This window comes from Nothobranchius furzeri, chromosome 17, assembly GCF_043380555.1.
Source record: "Nothobranchius furzeri strain GRZ-AD chromosome 17, NfurGRZ-RIMD1, whole genome shotgun sequence".
Lineage (NCBI taxonomy): Eukaryota > Metazoa > Chordata > Actinopteri > Cyprinodontiformes > Nothobranchiidae > Nothobranchius > Nothobranchius furzeri.
The window spans coordinates 51,409,470-51,432,117 of record NC_091757.1 but is presented as its reverse complement, the minus strand read 5'-3'; the positions used below and the strand labels follow the sequence as shown (position 1 = coordinate 51,432,117).

The 22,648-nt window shown below is 40.0% G+C and overlaps 1 protein-coding gene across 1 annotated transcript in view; it reads right to left on the bottom strand.

Annotated features, from left to right (window-relative positions):
* ipo11 (importin 11) overlaps nt 1-22,648 on the bottom strand; it is a 215,357-nt gene that overhangs the window by 183,784 nt on the left and 8,925 nt on the right. The window contains exons 3-5 of the mRNA XM_015972857.3: nt 18,190-18,290; nt 12,624-12,696; nt 9,053-9,256 (exon numbers count right to left, since the gene is read on the bottom strand). Coding sequence (XP_015828343.3) covers nt 9,053-9,256; nt 12,624-12,696; nt 18,190-18,290 — 378 coding nt within the window. The remainder of the gene's footprint in view (nt 1-9,052; nt 9,257-12,623; nt 12,697-18,189; nt 18,291-22,648) is intronic.

Here is a 22,648-nt window from a genome sequence, read left to right as displayed (position 1 = left end):
TCGTTTCATTTCCGTGTATAGATTCAAGCTGACAAAAAAAATTCTCTTATTTATAACATTTATTTTGGGACAGCAGTAGCTCAAGAGGTAGAGGGGGTTGTCTAGTAATCGGAAGGTTGCAGGTTCAATCCCAGCTATACCCCAGAGAATGCTGTTGTTGTGTCCTTGGGCAAGGGTTAACCCTCCTTGCCTGCTGCTGGTGGCGGTCGGAGGGACCGGTGGCGTCTGTGCTCAGTGTGCCCCAGGGCAGCTGTGACTACATCATAGTTCATCCCCACCAGTGTTAGAATTTGAGTCTGAATAAGTGAATGACTTGTTGTGAAGCGCCTTGGGGGGTTGTAGAACACTAACAAGGCACTATACAAATACAGGCCATTTACAAAGATAAATGAAGACTGAATAGTGCCAATAGTAATATTTAATCAAATACTGAGCCTACCTTAGCTCTCAAAGGCTTAAAATGCATCAAATGGCCCCTTTTCACAGAATGATTGTTTGACAACAAAAATATTAAAGCATGGCAAGGCGAGGAAGAAATGTCTTGCAAAGCATAATAAAGGTCCACAGCAAGAGGCCTGACTCTACAATACATATAAAAAACACTTTTAGTTCCCAGCTGCATCTGTTGTTTGCTACAATAGCAAACAGATAATAATCACAAGACATGTGTTTTCACACAAATAAAGAGGCTTGATCACTGGCTGAGGGGGAAGCTTTTCACAGATTCATGTAATATCCTGAGGTGGACAACAATCCCTATCAAGACCCCAGGTGGCTCGACGTACTGATAAATATTATGAAACAACAAGAGGAGCTGAGATAAGAAGCTCTGGTCATAAATAACTAGACTAAATGATGATCAGTTTCATTTTTCAATCACAAAGAATAACTTCATAGACTGGCAGCTTTAATCTATTCGGATAATAATTGAACAATTAGAGAAGCATAAAAAAAGTTATTTACAAGGCTGGAAAACACTGATTAAAGCACTGTTTGTATTCCAAATATTGAGTTCAGTGAAACATTGCAGAATCGTTAAAGAGTGAATTAGTGTGCATCCAAGAATCCAATAATTTTTCAACCCCTGGGTAAACGTGTGCATTTCAAAAAACCCTTTTCACAACAACAGACAAAGACAACAAAGAGACGAATATCAAGAAAAGCAAACAAATTCCCTTCCCTTTTCTCTCAAAACTAATTTCCTATACAGCTCACACGAATTAAAAAAACACTAGAAAACAGCCAAACACATCTATTTTAGAGGGGTGTGTATTTGCAAGAATCTGGCGATACGATGTCACAATAGAGGGGAGATGGTATGGCATATTCATCTATCCGTCCATCCATTTTCCTCCACTTATCTGGGGTCAGGTTGTGGGTACAGCAGCCTAAGCATAAAAGCCCAGACTTCCTTCTCCTCAGCCAATTGGGCCAGCTCCTCTGGGGAATCCCAAGGTGGCCAGCTGAGAAACATAATCCCTCCACCACGTCCTGGGTCTTCCTTTAGGTCTCATCCCAGTTGGACATGCCTGGAAAACCTCACCAGGTAGGCGTCCAAACGCCTGAGTCGCCTCAACTGGCTCCTATCAATGTGGAGGAGCAGTGGATCTACTCAAAGCCCCTCAATAATGACCGAGCTTCTCACTCCATCTCTAAGTGCAAGCCCATACACGCCGCAGAGAAAACTCTTTTGTTTTTAAGATAAAGTTTAACTCATTCACTGCCATTGACTACTGAAGTCTTCATTTTAGATCCAACCGTTCACTGCCAATGATGACTAAAGTCATCATTAGGGTAGTCACGGTAACCGGTGTAGCGGTAAACCCCGGTAAAAAGGTTTACAATAACAATAACCGGCTATTTTTAAAATATATATATATATTATCTCGGTGGATTACCGTGGCTGCGGTGTAGGTGCGGTGACCCTTACCAGCCACCGTATCATCTGCTGAAGTTGCCGGCGGCACATGCGCACTTTGTTGTTTACAACCAAAACTTTCTTAAAGCTAAAGCCGAAATAATGGCCAAAGGAGGAGACGGCAGCGCTCAGGACATTTACTATCCCATAAAGAAGACAAAGTGGGATGTACGGGTGTTTTTTGGATATTTGAAGAATGCCGAGGGACAGTTGATAGAAGACGGCTATCCTGTTTGCAGCACATGCAGAAAAAGTGTCTGTGAAAGGCAGCAACACTTCAAATCTCATGACACATCTGCGTGACCATCACCCACAACTCTACAGTCAACGCAAGGCAAGCTAACGTTAGCGTTTTAGCTAAAATGCGTGATCCGAGGATTTGGGTTGAGGGAGAAAGCAAGGAGTCGCTATATAAGGCAGCTGCAGCGCCGCTACCTGCATATAAACCGTGTCGCGGACACCCCCATGTTGAAATGACGCTATGCATTACGGGGCTCCCAGGGGCAGATAAGAGTTGGTCTCTCTCCGAGAATAATTATGAATTTATGACATTTTCCCAAATCTGCACATCTCACTGGAAGGACAAAAACCGAGGAAAATATTTTCCTGATATACAGAGTTTATTTAGTTGTCTGAAAATGTAACAAGTTAAAAAAAATACCGCGATAATACCGAAAACCTTGATAATTTTGGTCACAATAACCATGAGGTTCAATTTTCACACCATGACAACCCTAGTCGTCACTTGCATTTTTTTTTTACTGTTTGGGCATCGGAACGAGCCCCCGCGCTGAGAGAACAAACATTTCAGCTCTGAAGCCGATCTTCATCCGCATACGTGACACGTCACATGATCAGGAAGCAGCAAATCCTTGTGTTAGGAGATCGTTTTGGGCCGTTCCTGTAAAAAAAAGTGAGGCGCGAACCGGAAAAGCGTCTGCCGATCACAATTCGACAACAGATTATGAAAGAACGGATAGTTTAAGTTGTGTAGAAATAAATTTCTTAAACCTGACTCTCTCTCTCTTTCCTCTGAGTTAATATGAAGTGTCAACTAATCCCTGCAATAAAAAGTTCTGATCTTCTGGTTAAAATATTCAAGGATCCATTAGATTGATACTTCATATTTCTATGGAATCTCACAGTTTATGGTTCATAAGTAAGATGTAAACTACCCATCCTTTACATTTATGACTAAGTTCCTTAACAAAATGAAAAAATGAACCCAGTTCATATTTATATGGATGGGAAAGTGTAGTTATACTGTATTTCTACAATTTTAATGCTGAGTCTGGCCACTGCCTTTAAACTCACCACCTTGCAACAACAAGGTTACTGAAATAATGAGGTGGACAGAAAAAGTGGTCTTTGGTGAAGGAAAGGAAGATGGACACGACTAAAGGGACGATATTACCAGAAGATGAGGCACAGGACAAATGGTGACAGACAGCACATTAATAGCGCAACACATCATAAGTAAATTGGTCTCAGTGGGAGATACCATTTATGTCAAGCAATAAAAACTTCTCACAAGTAAAAAATAAAAAAAGAAACAATTTATGAATACATCAGGAGGCTGTCCCCATGGAATGAACTGCTAAGAAAGTGACTCAGGTCTCCAAAGACAGAGCGTAAAAAGAAAAAAAGAGACATTTTTTAAAGACTGAGACCCCTCAGGGAATGCATCAACAGTGGGAAAAGGAAGTGACTATGAAATCCTAACAACGGGTAGAAAAGACTGACCTTGTGTATCTTCTCTTTTAAATTAATATTTTTAAAGGTGGAGAGTCAGATTTTACTGCTCAGTGTCCCAATGTTTCCTTCCTCTCTAACCCCCAAATTCCACTACCCCCGGCACGAACTCCGGAGCAAAATCGGTCCCGTTGTAGTCAATCAGAGCAATTCCACTACTGCGGCCGTCCTCCGGCAGTGCGGCGCAGTGCGCCGCCTTCTGTTCCGGTGTCCGGCAAAGATAGAATCGATCCTATTTTAGCCGGACGCCGGAGCACCTCCGCAGTCAATGGACAGGAATCACAACCACCCAACAAGAAAAGGAGCAAGCACAACTTCCGTTTTTCACAATAAATCGATAAACAAAAGGCGTTTTTTGTTTCATATGCACAGGTTTAACAACTTTTAACAACTATCAATGGCGGCTGAACTTTAAATGCACAAAAGTAAGCCATAAATACAGTTTCCACTATCAAAGTAGTCACACTTTGTTGATCCAAACACTGCTGATCTCTCAACACAAATGATGGGCAGATTAAAAAGTTCATTTCGATGCTTCTCCCACACAACGGGTGTTTGGATCTAACTTCCGCGTTTATTGCTCGGACTGTATCGCAAGATCTCGAAAATCCCGCGCATGCTTGTTTGCCCACCTCAGGTCTCCGCACCGGAGCGGAGCCGTTGTAGAGCGGGTACCAGTAAAAACTGAGTTCAGAAGCGAGCGGCTGCGGAAGGCGGGGGCGGACCGGAGCGGAGCAAAGCGGAGGTAGTGGGATTTGGGGGTAAATTCCCTTCCAACTTTGTATTGTATTCAACTTGTGATGTTTTCCCTTCTCCTGTCAGGGATATACCTTTGTCACTTTCTATGTCCTAAACACTCACACACTGCCTCGCCATCCTCCCACTATCTAATTAGCGCTACCTCCGGTGAAAATGTTCAGTAGCTTAAGCATCACTAAGTACAGTAGGTCTTGTGCAATTCCAATTAGGGGTGCGCAATATTGAAAATACTTGGCATGCCAAATGTGTCTCTTGCAATATCGTAAATGACTTTGTAAAATTTATTTTCAAAATTTGCAATAAACAAACTTCCAGATGTTTACATACTAGGAATTTAGTTCCACTAACATACTTCTAATATATCCGAATTCACTTCATTTTCCATCCTGAAATTTTTCTGACAGGCACTGTGCCTATCTGGGGAGAGGGAGCCATTGCAAGAAAGGAAAATTAACAGCTCATCAGAAATTAGTGAGTATTCACAGAAGACAAATAAATGAGCATAACTTCAGCACCTGATAGATGATGAAGGAACAGCACTAAATCTTTCACTGGGAGTGATTTAGTTTGTGTAGGAATCAGAGAATCAGAGAGAAATTTATTGCCAGCGCTCCAGCGAACCAGAGCATAGGAACTTGACTCCACAGAACAGCCTGACCAAAATTACACACACACATATAGACAGGACAGATACAGGCAGACCACGAGAGCAGCCATAACGGCGCTCATTTCCATAGATGAAGAGGGGATTACATGAGGAGAGTTCGGGGAGGGAGAAAAAGGCATTAACAGAGTTACACCGGCAGGGTGTAGCTCTACTATACAAAAAAACACCTCAACATATAAGCACGAACGTCACAGTTCACAACATGAGACCCGGTAGGTAGGGGGGTGGGGCTGGGACCCTGGTTTCCTCAGCGGGAGCGGCCTGTGTGGCGCTCAGCCAACTGAGTCCACAGGTGGGTGGGAGGTCATGGGAAAACACAGAGCACAGTGAGTGCCTCCATCTTGATGACCTCAATGCAGAGACCACATAGTAGGTAGGGTTTCACAGCATTTGTCTGCATTCCTTCCATCGTGGGGTTTTTTGCATGCAACTCCAAGGCTGCTTATGGCATCAGATTGGATAACAGGACTTTGTTTGGGTCAGGCAGAGATAATTTTCCTCTCTGCCTTAAAGTCTGTATTGATCATTCAAGTCCTCCAGTGAAGCCAATTCGGTAATTAAACATCTCCACACCGTCTGGTGACCCTCTCCGAGATGACATCCATTTTGCGCACTAACACCGGTAACGCAGCTAAGACAATGTCCAGCTTGCGATTCACCCCGAGTAACGTCCCAGTCTGTGAGGTCTCCGCCCGGACGGTGCCGTCCATGGGTGCGGGTCGCCCTCCAATCGCTCCCGTCATCCCAATTTTTCGGAAAACCAGATATCCTCCCACTCCAATCAGAAGACATCCAGTGATCATCAGGCCAAATATCCACATATCTTCGACGTCCTCAACGGACAGCTGAGAGAGACAGATGACATTCCACTTCTTCCAGGAATCGAGCATATATCCCGCTGCGTGTGTCCCGTGAGGGCAAGCGCGAGCCCCCTCCTCCGTTCTCATTGTAGAAAAAATCTTATCGCGTTGAATGACCAATTAATTAAATCCATTTCTGAAAAATAGTGATTTTCAGAGGAAATGCAGAGAAGCGCTCTGTAAGCAGACGGGACAAAGAGCCTTGGGAAAAAGATAAGATAAGGGAGCAAAGCAGAAGCGACTGTGCTCTGTGAGTGCCAGAAGAGCAAAAGACCTTGACCTTGACAACAACCGTGTCTTAACAAGGATTAGATGCTTTTTCACACGGACAGGACAGGTGCTCAGGGATTTATCGGCACTTTTAAGCATAGCAACACATGAGGTGGCCTTTCATTATAAATAAAGAAAAGTGTGAAAGAACGGGTTTTAGTACATTTATGGTGGTATTCATTTGGTTGTTGATTTAATGTAAAATGTCAAACAGTGGTCATTGTGCTTTGACAACAATAACGGTAACAAATCTCAGGTCAAAATGTAAATGTTTTAAATGTAACTAGCCTATGATGGCTTTTCTCTAGCAAAGCATGGCATGCATGCAATAAAAAAGTCTGGTTTTTAGTTGATCTTTTAACTGTTAACCGATGTCACTGAGGTTACACTGTGTGTGTGGTTGGTGTAAATGTCACACCCTGGTCTCACCGGATAGTGTCTCAGTGTCATGGTCTGGTCATTGGAGGTGAGTTTCTCTCTCATGTGAGCTACAGTATAATGGTCACTTTATTAATTACGTTGATACAAAAGCCTTCTGCCAGACAGTGCATTCATAGGGAGGGTAGTGAAAGGTTTGTTCTTTGCTCAGAACATTTCTTTATTAATCTCCAGAGGGATTCTGCTTGGCTACAGAACCCTATAGGAAGTACAAAGGTAAACTTGATGACAAATAGAGGGAGGAACAAAAAAAAAAGACCTGTATAAATTAAACCATAATGAGATACAGGAAAAAAATCTTTCAGGAAATGATGGTTCCAGATGCCTGAGACCCATAATATACCATTACATTACTACAATGCATAAGTGGGTGACTTGGGCAGATTTTGAAATATTTTGATATACTTTATCAGGATTTTCCTCTGGTTTTGAAAGTGGTGGTGGCCATCTACAAGAGGGTTCATTGCTGGAATGGGGCCTGGTGTTTAAGGTGACACAGTGACGAATCGGCTACAAGATTTCAATGGTGTGGGTTCTTTGTTCAATCAATGCATTTGCAGTGGTCTCTAGTATGAATGACTGCCTTGCAGGCAGAATTCAGAGCACAAAAAGCCCACAAACTCTGTCCCAGCAGGAACAAGTATGCAACATCAGAGCTGTGCTTCAAACGGGAGGATTTGGACTCTTATTTCCTGATATGCATCATTATCATTTTTCTGGACTTTTTTTTTTACTTTTGGTGACTACGCAATCAACCCGCACCACTGTCACGATCCATCGACCTATTGCGCACCCCTGCTTCACCAATCAAAATCCCTGTTTTAACAAAACAACTAAAACTGTGTTTTAAACATTTAGACAGCCCGGCGAATCAGTGTTGGGGACAACCTTGTAAATGTGTCATGATAAACCCCCAAATTATTGCAGTATTATTTTAAGCACTATCATCCATCACCATTTTAACCAAATAAGATGCCAGCGGGATTAGCCTTCACACTTGAGATTACACTGCGTACAATGTGTTAACTCACACCACATGGTTAGAGTTTTTCCAGCATGAAAACAACCTGCAACTTATTTGTTTTTGCTGTTGGAGTCAATCAGAAGGCCCCCGTGTGGGACTCACACTGACACATTAATATTGAATGATTTTGACAGACAATGACTCCTGCAGATTTCTTTTTTCCAAGCAAGCGGGCTGTGTTCTGATCGCTGACAAAACCAAGAAAAGCTCAGCTTAACTTCGTGCCTTTTATAGTTTTTTATAATCTGACCTTTTTAAATGCAACTATAAACTTTTGTTTCCAGTGTATATGTGTTAAATGGGGCAAAATCTTTTTTGTAGACAGAACAGCTTTTTAAAGCATGTGTTGTTATCAAATCAAATTACAGTCAAAAAGGCAAATGTGAATATTGCTCCAAATGAACTACTGAGGCTTGTTTTCCTCCACAGAACAAAATGTTCTTAATACTGATGTTCAAACTGTCACAGACAGCATTTTTATAACATATTTGCAAACACCCCAAAAACCACTTAAAATGTGTTTAAATGGTATAAAAAGGTTTGATTTAACAACTGATTTTATACAGTGCGAGTCCGACACACTGAGCCAGATATGTTTGACAGAGAGAGCTCTGCAAAGGTTATTCAATGTCAAAGTAATGAGTACATCATTTAAAATGTGCTCAGTTTAATCGTGCTTGGACCCACTTTGCTTCAAGTTGTCCCTGAAGGCACACATTTGGCATGGATTTTGGCAGGGTGTCTTCGTCTGACATCCAATTTTTTTTCTTCTTCCCCCTGTCTCTGTCACAGCTTCTCCCGTCCAATGATCTGTCTCTTTTTCCTTCTGTTGGTTCCTTTTCTTACTTTGGGTTGTTTTCTTGTTTCTTTTTTGCTTCACAACTCTGTTCTTATGTTTGGTAAAACCATGATTCGTAAAAACTTGTTTATTTTTGTCAAAACACATTAACTCATACAAATGCATTCTTTCAACACGGCTTCATACATGCCGAACCCTCTCCCTTCAACATAAATAGTTCTATTATTGGATACGGCATTTCTGCTTATGTTATCAATGCAAACTGATGATAATATAAAAGGATCCTCCTGCTGCTACTACACATTATTAGACTGATCACTTATTTGCATCTATTTACTTATTATTTTGCTGAAAAAAGGAAAATATTATATAGAATCAAACCCTAACCCTGCTAAACCAGCAGTGAGCCAAATAAAGATTACCTTAACTTTTATAAATATGTACATGCAGATGACAATTTTTTCATCTGCACTAAATTATTTAGTGTTAGGGTTATCAAGTCCAAAAAACAGCAATAAGGGATCAAAAATAGGCAAAAGAATGGAAATTGATAACGCAAACTTACATCTTGGAAAAGACGCCTGTCTTGTGCCAGACGTTTGGATGCCAGTGTTTTGGTGACGTGATAGAAGGTTAGCAGTGCTCTGTGCTGCTGCAGGCCATCCTGACCCTTCACAGACTCCAGCAGAATTGGAATGAGATCCGGCCATTGCCTGGGGCAGTCCAGACGGGCCACCTTGGCTATCAGCACAGCGATCTGAGTCGCTATCTGTTGGGAGGGAAAAATAATATCATGAAGGAAAACATAACCAGAGGCCAATCACAAACAAAAAAAGAAAGGTGGTTATGCCAAACGGGAGAAAAAACGGATTTTTATCTGAAATTTTATAAATCTATTTTAGATGAGCCATTTGGACACGTGAGGTGACAGATCCCACCAATATTCCTGTTAATCATCTGAAAAGTCTCACTTTCATTTTCACCTTCAGCATTAGAGCCGGATATTTAGAAAAAAAAGCGTATTGATCAAAAAATAAATAAATTTTGTGGCCACCCTGGCCATTTTAGGTCATTTCTTCATGATAAAACAAGTTGGTTGTGTTACCAGCGTTGGTTTTTATCAATTATATGCAAATATTGGAAATGTCCATTGTTTGTTTTTTGTTTAACTTGTAAAATCCAAATTTTTGCCATGCTGGTGAACTACTGTAACATATTTTCAGGACTATTTCCTCAGTCTCTCCTTGCTGCAACATTTTGTTTCAGTCACATGCCGTCTTTTAGGTTGAGAGGGTAGGGCTTGGTGACGGAGTGTGCAAGGGTCTGTGCTATTGATTGCTTAGGATTATATAGTGACTCTAGTGTTAAGCTATATGATAGGCTATTATAAAAGAAGAAATTAAACTTTTTATTGACTTTTTATTTTCTCACATCAGGTCAAGCGTATCCACACTGGCAAAGGCTATCCCAGGATTCAATGCGAGGCAAACAGGAGATGCCAGACGAAGCCAGAGAAGATGTAAATGTTAGTATAATATTATCTAGCGGTAAAAAAAAAAAAAGAAACTTAAAGTAGTTGTGTTGTTGGGCTTTTTTCAAATGGAATATTTGCCTTTGTTGGTCAAAATAAATGAGAAAAATTCTAGTAAAACGCTTGTATAGTTGGCCTCGTACTTCTTCATGTATTGCCGCTTTGTGTAGTTTTAATTTCTGTTCAGTCATCCTGGTTGCTAGTCAACAGAACATACGGCAAGATAGGGGCAGGAATAAATAAGTTCACTTCCGGTCTTGGCGATCAATCACTTCCGTTTGGACTACTGCAATGCTTTGTTTACAGGTCTAACTCAGAAAAATCTTGCCAGGTTACAACTATTCCAAAACGCAGCTAGGCGTCAACACATCACTCCAGTTCTCTCATCACTTCATTAGCTCCCCGTTAGATTCAGAATTAAATTCAAGGTCATAATGTCCACATTTAAAGATATTCATTAGGGCCGCACACTATATCGTAAATGTATCGTTATCGCGTTATCAGCATGCACAATAAGCATATTGTAAAGAACAGACAAATATCATAATGAATGGTCAGCTCAAATGTTTGCTACACAAAATGGATTCTGTCAATCAAACAGAAGCATGATGTTTTTTTAACAAATCAAAATGAGCTCCTCACTCATTTGGCCAATTGGGTGGGTTCTCATAGGTTTGATGCCCGCCCCCGAGGCGGACAGCACTTAATTTTGATGGTTAGCAAACAGCCGAGTTAGCTTTGTTCTGTGCTCTTTCTGCTGATTCTGCTTTTCCTGCTGATTGCCTTTTCTTGTTCATTCTTTTTTTTCCCCTTTTCTCACATCTTTTGCTTTTCTTATTTTTATGATTTTTTAGTCATTTCTTTATTTCTTTGTTTTTGATTATTTTTGTTCCTGAGTTAAGTTTTTAATTATTGCAAGTAATATCGTCATGGCAATATTAATCACTGTTATCGCACATCGCAGGTTTTCCTTAGATCGTGCAGCACTAGTATTTATGGGCTTGCACCTTCCTACATCTGTGACAAGTCTTTCAATGCAAAAGCAGAGTAGAGAAACAAAGTCCTCTGGTAAATTTTATCTTCATGTTCCAAGATCTAAATACAGTCAGTGGGGGGATCACTCATTTTAGGTGGTAGCTCTGAATCTATGGAACAAACTCCCACTTCACCAACGCACGACTACTGACGTAACCTTATTTAAGTCTGGATTAAAGACTCACCTTTTTCACGGGGCTTTAGAAAATCCTGAAGTGATGTAAACTGTGCTTATGTTTTACTATTTTATAGTGGGTTGTTTTTATAATTATTTCATATTGGTTTTATTTTTTATTACTTTTAAATTTGTCTTAAATAATCTTAAACTGTCTCTGATTATTTACCTTTTTACATTGGATTTAATTGTTTTATTGTCTTTTTATTTTTTCCTTCTTTCCATATTTAATGTTAAGCACTTTGGTCACCCACTGGCTTGTGTAAAGCGCTATATATATATATATATATATATATATATATATATATATATATATATAAATAAGCATTCATTCATTCTTTCAAGTAAGCCTGACCTAGGTGAACCAGGCACGACAGGTCCTTACAAAAGTGCTAACCCTGATTTTAGACACACCATTAAAATACCTCTGATTATAGAACCTCTACTAACATAATGAAATGCTCCCAGAGTCAAAAAATAAATAAATAAAACACAGAATCCCTTTTGGAGTTTCAATTTTAAAGGAACAATGTGTAGTTTTTAATCGTTAACCTCTGTAAAGATCCATCAAAATGTTGTTGAAAATGAATGAAATGATGTCCAGTTGTTGAAAAATATTGGCAGCTTCGTAACATATAACCATAAAAATCTGGTCTAAATTATGTGGGAGCAGGTCTAAGTCTCTCGGCCACGACATATTAGACACCGTGTTTCCTTCTACAGGAGCCCTTGAGGACCAAAGACATTTACTCATTTTTAACAAATGGTTACAAAACTTTCAGCATTAATAAACGTTGTTGGTTTACACATTCACCTCATTGCTCATTGCCAGTGATGAAAGGGAGTCTGATGTGTTTTTCATTTTGCTGAAGTTTGCACTCCCCAGGCCTTTTTGACCCTAATGGGCGTCCATTGTTAAGGTCTTACTCCCAACACAAAAATACAGCTTGCTTGCAACAACTTAGGCATCTACTGCCCCTTATCGCCAGGAAAAATACACACTGTCATTTAAGAGGAAAGGCTATGACTGATGAGACATATGGTGTTGAAACTGTATTCATGACCTGCCATATGGAGCCCATCAGTCCTGGCATTGCAGAGCTGTCTCTCAGGGATATACAAGCAGTGTATGGATGCAGGATGGATGACAACTATTTAGGTCCACCTTACATGCCCCTGCAGACCAATGTATCACATGATGCTTTATTCCTGAATGTCTCGTTAGGGGGCAGCAATCCAGAAAGTAAAAAATATTACCCACCACGAAATATCCTTTTTGTTTCATTACATGCCAACAGTTAAGATGCCTTTATTCAAGAGTTTTGTGCAGAGTAATCATGATAAATACTTTTTAAAATCCCCTCCCGAGTACATTTTACCCCTCCCCCCACTGACCTGATTGACGGGCTCATTGAAGTTTGTGATAAGACCAGCACGCAGCGAAGTCTTCTCCTCTTCTGACAATGCACTATGAACAAAACAATCAAAATGATAGTCAGCGGAGGAAAGACGGTGGAAAAAAAGTGTCACAATGGGGTCTTTCTGACGGCCTTTTTGCCAATTTGTGTCACGGTGCAAATCATTTGTTAAGATTTGTAAACATATTTTTGCAAACCAAGTGTGACCAAGTACATAGTGGCGGAAGGTGAGCTGCTTCCTGCACGCTGCATTGTGACAACATGCTGCTGGGGACTAGTTAAGCCGGGCGTACACTGTGCGACTTTTTCACTCGTAGCACTCAGCTTCAGCTCAAACTGGACGACTTCCTCGCAGGGCAGATCTCACGAGTCATGTGCTCACACTGTACGACCCAGTTCTCGCATGCGACCTGACTGCTCACACTGTACGTCTGGTAGCAACACGTCGGCCCTAAAAATATGCTAAAAATAGCAGTTTTTACTCAACACGTCAGACTTTTTTGTCTTGTTTTGCCTGTTGTCCTTCAGGAGTGCTGCAGGGGGACACACGGGGATTTATGGGGGTTGGATGAGGAAAACAAAATAAAGAAAGTAAATCTGTGTTTAGTGATCAGTTTAATTTGACACGAACACGACAAACACGCTTTCTTGACAATCTTTGTGAGTAAAAAAACGTGTAGAAACAAAAACGAACAGCGTGTGTTATTAGGGAAATAGCGGGTGAGCGGCGTTGATGCAGGATTGCGCATGCGCCGTGAGCGGTTCTGATACGTTTTGGGTCGCAGCTGCTCGCAGCGCCGCTTCAACAGTGCGATACCCTCATGAGGGACGAGCGAAATTTTAAACACGCCAGAAGTCCGTGCGACCTCACGACTGCTGATCGGCAGCTGGTCACGTGGTGTTAATCGCCTCTCGTAACCCCCTGTACACTACACGACCGCTCGGCGCAAAACTCGCCCCGATGTCGTGGATTCTCGCACGACTGGAAAATCGGCTCAAAAAAGTGAAAAAGTCGCACAGTGTACGCCCGGCTTTAGTGCAGGAAAATCCTTTGAGACCTTTTATAAACTAATTTCCATTTCTATACACACCAACCACTTTGGGCCACCGACAACGTAGCAAAGACATCCATTTGTCAACTTGTAATGAGAATTAATAATCCCTAAAATGCTCATTTTAACGGAATGATTCTAATACATGCTATTTCCACCTATTTTAGATTATGCAACTACATCATCATGGATTTTGGAGTTTTATACTCAGTGTATAGCAATGCATGTTTGCTTTGGAATGTAGTTGAAGTATCGTGTTCTGAAGATAAAAAATAAGTTCAAGTAAAAATTATTCATAGTGCGCCTTTCACAGATACGAACATCACAATGCGCTGTATGACAAGTAGGGCTGGGCGATATGGCCTAATATCAATTTCACGATATATTGAGGATTTCACCTCGATTACGATAAACGGACGATAACTACAGGTATGCGCAGACACAAAAGTTGTCCACTAGATGGGGCTGTCTCATGTATTATGTTGAGTCACATTTTTACGTGACTCAAGGCAGTACAGCTTCTTAAAGAGACATGAACTTTGCCAACCTACACACATCTTTTCATTTTTTTATTATCTAATTTATTGACATGGGAAAAATTATCTCAATGAGTCAGAAATTTCGATAATGATACATTTTTGATCTATTGCCCAATCCTAAGTAAAAACTGGTTAAACAATTCAAACATGGAACGATCATTGGCTCCAAAACACTATACTTATTAAATCAATAGGACTAAATAATGAAGTAAATAAATACAAATGGAAAAAAATCAATGACAGATATATTTTTACACAGCATTTTAATTATATCAGTTGGCTAAAACAACTTAACAGAAAATAAGTTATTATAGAAAAATCATTATAATATATTAGGGGTGTCTAACATTAATATTGGCTGATATCAGTATTAAACTTTAAAACACACAAATTCACACACTCGTGGTGATGAGCTACGTTCTAGCCACAGCTGCTCTAGGGCGCACTGACCAAGGCGAAGTCTCTTCTCTCGTGAGAGGCGGGATTGAACCAAGTGTTTCCCCTACATAGGCTCAGGCAAGGCGCTGCACCACGGCTACGAACTCCCACAACCCCACCAGTTGTTTCATGGTTTTTTACGGTTCTACTTGCCTGTTTGGGTTGATGTTTAGTCCTTCCTTTCTTTTTAACTATAATGTCTATGTGTTTTAACTGTGCAGCGCTTTGGTCAGCTGCAACTGCTGTGTTGAAAGCGCTTAATAAAATTATTTGGTATGAAAAAATACAATTACTAACTACAGCACACATGTTGGCGTCACACTTGGGTAGAATGAGATCCAGCTGCTGTTGGAGACTAAATAAATAGAGAACTTTTACAATTACTAACTTCAATTAAAGCAGTTGAACAATGTTTAAAATGTCAGCATGCATGATAGGAGATTTATGATGTTAGTAACCAAAAATGTTTTAGTTTTTATTTTTTCATGAGGGGGGACGCAGCATAAATCGGTATCCGTTTATATCAGTATCAGAAATTTTGAGTCAGCAATACCGAGAATCCCTGTAAAATATACTATAATGGGTTGCCTTACACCCGAGGTTTTCACACACTGAGCCTACAATAAACACAGTAACAATGAGAACCTACTCAGAAGTTTTTAAAGACTTTACTTCCTTAAAAAAAAAACTTGAATTATTTTTAAAGAAAACTTTCTTCTTTTTGTTGCTTGAAAGTTTTATGTGCTGTGCTCTGGGAATAGTCTGCCCGAGGATTCCAGAGAAGTAAAAAGCATTATGACTCATATTCATATTTTAAAGCATTGTGTATTTTAGTCGTTTTACAGTTGTGTTTCATTTCTCTTGAGTATTTGCTTCACCGTTTACATTTGTAGCCTATTATTAGCCAAGTCTGTCACAAACCAACTTTAAAAACACCGGTGAAGAGAAACAAAGGAACATTTAGATTAATGCTGCTGCAAGACACGTCTAAACTTTTCGTTTTTTTTTTATTACCTACATGTAACAAAATGCGACATTTGATATTGTGGAAAAATAATTTGTGACATGTTCAAGTCATTAAAAGAGCAAATGACTCAAATGATAAATGACCTGCACTTGGATAGCGCCTTTCAGAGTCAGAGGACTCCAAAGCGCTTTACACTACAGTGTTTCATTCACCCATTCACACACTGATGGTGATGAGCTACATCGCAGCCACAGCTGCCCTGGGGCACACTGACGGAGGCGAGGCTGCTGTACACATGTGTCACCGGTCCCTCTGACCACCCCAGAAGGTAAGGTGAGCTAAGTGTCTTGCCCAAGGACACAACAGCAGAAATCGTTGTCCGGATTCGGAATCTAACCTGCAACCTTCCGATTACTGGAAAACCCGCTCAACCTCTAGAGCAACTGCTGCCCCTACAAGAAGCGGACCTTTGGGTTGATCATAGCAAGAGAAGAATAAAATAAACGAGATAATGATGGACACAGTCCTTAAATGACGTTATTCACTTTTGTAAAGATTTGACCTATAACTACAAACGTGCTGATCTTAGCTTAAAACTCTGCTACAAAAGGTGAAGTAGCTATAATTGCATCATAGCCTACTCATAGAGAAGCTATATTTAAAACAAGCAGAGATTTGGACAATCGATAATTCAATTAGAAGTCGACCGATATACTTTTTCTATTACTGATGCCAACATGTATACTTGGTGAGCTGATGGTCGATATCTAGACATTTTCACGCTAAAACGTCACTACATTGATGCACCAAATTTCCGAAGCTGAATCAGTTTTTGAACTCTGAATTTAACTAACAGTTAAATCTTAACTTTGTGCACGGTTCAGTGTTAAAATCATCAACCATCCATCCATTATTCTGTGTTTAGCTGGGGTCGGAGACCCAGACTTCCCTCACCACACTTGGGCCAGCTCCTCAGGGGGGAATCCCAAGGCGTTCCCTGGCCAGCCGAGAAACACAGTCCATGATTAATTATGCAGATGTTACTAGTGAACGTAAAAATATATTTGAATAAAATTATGCAACAACACCGGGCTGCCCAAGAATGTGTGTGACCTTAAATCGGCTTTACAAAGGACAAATATTGGCCAATGCGATGTATAAAAAACGGTAAACACCGGCCCGATATAACGGCCAAAAACTGATATACCAGACCGATATGTTGGTCAACCATTAGATCGGTCCGGTGCATCAGTTGGCCGGTCTACCCCTAATTTCAATGCCTGTTTTATTATTTTGACACCAAAAGAAAAAGATTTCCATTTTTGCTCCATTCTCCTGTAATGTGTGAAGATATTAGTTTCAATTAGACTTTTTTATTAATCCAAACCCTTTTTGAAAATCTCTAAACCTTTAAAATCAAAAGTAACCTTCTGACATCTACAAATCTCACTCAAAAGTACCACAGGACATTAATAACTGACAAAAATGGTAATTTGTGGGGGTTTTTTCTTTTGTTTTGTAACTTTTGCTGGCTGATGAAAAGTAAAATACAAAAACCACATCTACACCAGTAGTGGTGCTCTGACTGCTAAAGGTCACAGTTATTATAAAAATTTAACCTTTTGGAGCCCAGCCACCATGAAAAATAGTAGTGAACACCACTGCACGAGTTCACACCTATAAAATATAATCTGTGAATGATAATAGATCAAATTCAAGTTGGTCACTATATCTGGGCCCATGTTCTTCTAAATGAAACCTCAAACTGTTCTAGAGTCTGGTGAATTCATATTTGAAACCCGTTTTTGAAAACCATCGACATCTCTGCTTTAGAAAACCGAGAGCCTGTGCGTACTTTCATCTGCACACACTTCAAAAGCCAGAGTCAGTGATGGTATGTGGGGTGCATTAGTGCACAAGGTAACCTGCACATGTGCAAAGCCACCATTAATGCTGCAGGGTATATCCAGGCTCTGGAGAGATTTACACTGCTGTTCAGATGGTTTTATCAGAGAAAACGTGCTTTTTATTCCAACCAGAACATGCTAACCCACCTTATACATGCATTACCGCAACATGACACCAAATTAAAAGGGACAAGGAGCTGAATGGGCATGTCTGCAGTCCAGGTTTATCTTTTGGCTTATTAAGAAACAGAAAATATAACAAAGAAATCCCTGATTTTTGATCTAGTGAATACCCGCAAACAAGCAAAAATGGGATTTTTTTTTTGCTTTTAAAACATCCTCAGTCTCCGAGTCCTAAAAATTCAAGAGGAATTGATGTAGTAAGAAAACCCTAAAAAAAATGGAAATAAAAAGATGACACCTGCATAAAGTTGAACAGACCAAAGGAAAAGGACAGCAATATGAACAATGCAGGAAGGACCAAACCCTCATGATTAGTAGAGATGGACAAAGAGAGAACATCATTCGGTAGGAAAGTGTAAAACCTAAAGACGAGCATCACTGCTGAGACAAAAAGGCTTCAGATGAAGGAGTGAGAGCGCGAGGCTGACAGGGAACAGAGAAGCATGCAGGCACTTACTGAGGGGCCACTCTCCTCCAGTACCGGTCAATGCCATTTTTGAAGTACAGCACAGCGAGCCACCTGACATTCACATCCAGCACGTGGTTGTTGAAGATATTCTAAAGAACACAAAAGAAAATGCATATGTTCATTAACCTTGCTTTTTTGGCTCCAACAAGCAAGACCAAATAATTTAAGGGCTGACCCAGTTTAATGATGTGTAACAGCTAAAGCTACACCCGCAAAAAGGGGTCATCGCTCTAAGTAAAGTGCAATGACAGCACTGTGATACCGTCAGGGAAGGCTCGTCAAAAAACGGAGCGTGCTGACCTTGTGGACAAGGCCGTCTGAGATGCCCACTTGAGTAGTTTTCATCCTCTGACTATGATGGAGTTGTAAAAATGCAGCCGTAAACCAGGGGATTTGGCTGAGAGCACCGTGTATTCAGTGTTATTTGCCTTCTTGCAGCAAAGACTGGAGCAAAATAAAAAGCCGCATCAGTAAAATCAGAGATTGGAATCTGAGAATGGAAGGGGAGTTGTTTAAGTCGCATTTTTGCTTTGAAAGTGTACAAAACATCCATCTGTTGCATCAAGGGAAACCGATAGCAGCGCTGTGTAATGAAACCGTTCACTTTTAATGTGTAAGTCATAGCCAACCTACCACCACTTGGCTTTATTAAGACATCCAGTGTATAATTTAGCCTCTCTTTTCATTACCTGGTACGTGTGAGCTCTCCTAAAATAAACTCGGTTTGTGAAATTTTTGTTAATTTCTACTGTTTCATTTCAATTTTTAAAAGTTCTTATTCACTTGTTCTTTCAATAATTCTGCTGTTTCCTCTAGTATGGTAAATGGCCTGTATTTGATATAGCACCTTGCAGAGACCTAGAACCCCCCAAGGTGCTTCACAACAGTCAGTCATTCACCCATTCACTCCCTGGTGGTGATTAGATACAATGTGGCCACAGCTACCCCGGGGCGCACCACTGACAGAGGTGAAGCCTGCTGGGCACTTGGGCCACCGGACCCTCTGACCATCACCAGCAGGCAAGGTGAGTTAAGCGTCTTGCTCAAGGACACAACAGCAGCATTCTCTGGTGGGAGCTGGTGCTCTGACTATCCGTGCTTCCTCGTCGAATTATCCTACGTGTTATGACAGTTTCACTCTTGTTTACATTAGTAACACGCTTATTAAACACGATTTATTTTAAATAGGTGATAATACATGAAAATGCAGAACTGTAGTATAATTATTCACAAAAATATACAGTGCTTGTGGTGATTTATTTATGAAAAAGACCGTGTTTGTCATGATTTCGTGAATGACGGTAAACAGTGGGAGAAATTTCTTGTTTACAGTACAGTAACGATTAGGGATGTGTATTGGTGAAATCACGGCGATGTGATACGTATTACGATACAGGGAAGGCGATACACTATATCACGATATATTGCAATACATTCAATTTGACGATATTAGCTATTTTTTAGAATATATTTATGATAGGAAAATTCAATAAACAGTCCAAACTGATACTTAACATGTTTAACATGAAGTATCTGAACCATAATAGAGGAATTCACATTTCAGTGGTGGAAACCAAACCCATTGCACACTCTTTGCAGTCGAGTTTGAATTGCACCAAAACAGAAGAAAATACACAAATGTTTGCATGTAAATTCTTCCAAAAGTGATATACACAGCTTTTGAATATCAGTAAAATATTGAATCAAAAACATATCACAATATATTGCCATATCGATTTTTTTGATAAGACTGCTTTTGAATATCGATATTATATTGCTGGAAAAAATATCACGATATATTGCCATGTTGATATTTTCTTACATCCCTAGTAACGATATTCTACAAGCGATTTGCAAGGCAACTGTCAGTTAAACGTATAACAAGCAGAAACGTAACAACTTCCAGAGGTAGTGCTTCTTTTCAGATGAGCAGCCTGTAACGTGGTAGTCGGTCTGCGCATTTCCCCAAAGTAGCACATTGACGGGTGGCACGGATAGTCGGCACACCGGGATCGATCAGACAACCCTCTGATTACTGGACAAGCCTCTCTACCTCCTGAGCAACTGCTGAATGAAAGCCTTGTGAGTTGTCTTCTATGAAATAAAGTTCTGGCGCTCCTGTGAGGGTAGAAGTGTGTCGGATTAGTGAGGGGGGCACAGAGGCGGAGTCTTACTAATTAATATTCATCCCCCTTCCCAGCTGGTGGTGGTCGGAGGAACTGGAGGCGCCAGTGCTCGGCAGCCTTGCCTCCATCAGTGCGGCCCAGGGCAGCTGTGGCTACTCCGTAGCTCATCCCCACCAGGGTATGAATGTGTGTGTGAATGGATGAATGACTGATTGTTTTGTAAAGTGCCTTGGGGGGTTCCAGAACTCTAGAAGCCGCTTTATCAAATACAGGCCATTTTACCATTTACCATCAAATGTAAACATCTCACTTCTGATTGGCTAACTGCAACACGACTCTTCCACTGCCCCAGCAAAGATGCCTCGTGTGTCTTGCCCTTTCCTTCTTGTGGAAACTAAATCTCTGTGATGACTCGGACAACTTTGAGGGAAAATGTGCTGGGTAAACTTTCAGAACTCGTTCAAATTTCTTTTCTTCTTCTTTCTTTCGGTCTTTATTTTGGTTTATAGCATTAACATGAACATTTTCTTTTCAAACAAAACAACAATATTAACAACTTGAATTTAAACCAAAAAAGGAATAGGCAGAAGCAATGCTTATTTTAGCCAACCCTATTTTCCACCTAAGATACATAATCAATATACATTTCTTTTATTTTCCCCAATATAAATAACCACAATGAAAATTCATTAATGTCTATACATACTTTTCATACCCTGTGAATATGTGACACTTTACACCTGCTTTAAACTTTAGTAAAGAAGTGCATTTCTTCAAATCATCATCTGACTCATTCCACAATTTCACACCAACAACGTAGACACATCTTGATTTCACATTAGTTCTGGCTTTTACACATTCAAACATAAATACACCTCTGAGATTATAATGATCATCTCTTGGTTTGAAATAAACTTTTATGCAATTTGGGATATTATTATTAACTACTTTATGAAGAATCTCTAAGATTTTTACTTTAATAATATCTCTTAATTTTAGCGTTTTAGTTTGACTAAATAGATTATGGGTTGGTTTGAGGTATCCCAATTTATTAACTATTCTAATCGCCTTTTTTGTAATTTAAATACAGTCTCAACACACGTTTTACCTCCATTTCCCCAAACCTCTGCACAGTAAGACAAAAAAGGCATAACTAAAGAGCAATAAATCAAAAACAAGGCTTTTTTATTTAGTACATCACTAGTTTTATAAAGTATAGCAATAGATTTAGACACTTGCCGTTTGATATATTCAATATGTGGTTTCCAACTGAGTTTACTATCAATAATCACACCGAGGAATTTAGTTTCATATACTTGTTCAATTGGGACTCCATTTAAATACAGCTTAGCACCGTCATTGTCCCTGTTCCCTGAAAATATCATAAATTTGGTTTTATTTTCATTTAGTGATAGCTTGTTGTAATCAAACCATTTTTTAACTGAACCCAATTCGTTTTCAACCTCTTGTAATAATTTACTCATATCTTTTCCCAAACAAATGAAATTTGTATCATCTGCAAACATAATAAATTTACATGAGAAATTTTCTCTGAGATGTCTTCTAAAACTTCCAAGCTGATTGGATTTGTCTCCAACGTTTTGCTGCCCATCCTGATGCAACCTCACAGTTCACAGCTTCTTATGCAGCAGCTAAAAAACGGAAAGCAGGCACAAACCTTTTCTCTCTGTAGGATGTCAAAGTCTTAACGCCGAAGATAACAGCACTTTAAAAAATGTTCAAAAGTCTTTTTCAGGAAAACACCTAGAGAATGAAACTACATCCAGACTTGAAGTGAGGTTGCACTTGACAGCTAGCGATTATTCCCAAGAAAATCTTAACTCTAAAGGCACTCTATACAGTTTGTTTCCTGAACACCAACCTTTGTTCCATGCTTGAAAACTGCATAGTACACATAGTTTGACTAAAACAGGATGATGTGCATCATTTCACCAAAAAACATCCTACAAAACCAACCAAACAGAGAGAAAACATTTCTTTTTCTTTGTACTTAGCTGGACAGAGCACACACTGGGTCAGTTTCTTCCCAAATTGCACAGACGAAAGTGAAACTCCTCATATTCTCCGAGTCTGATGAGAAGAGTAAACAAATATTCTCTCTAAAATATCTGAGTAATCTCTCAGGTGGATTGCATGGGTGAACAGACTTTTCAACAACCCTTGCATATTGGCGAACACCATCTGTGCGTGTAAACTATCTGCAAATAAATCATATGAAACCGTTCAGTAGAGATTTGAGTAATTCCTTAATACAAATCAATCTCCAGCTGCCTGCGATCCGTTGTTCCCCGTCTTTAACA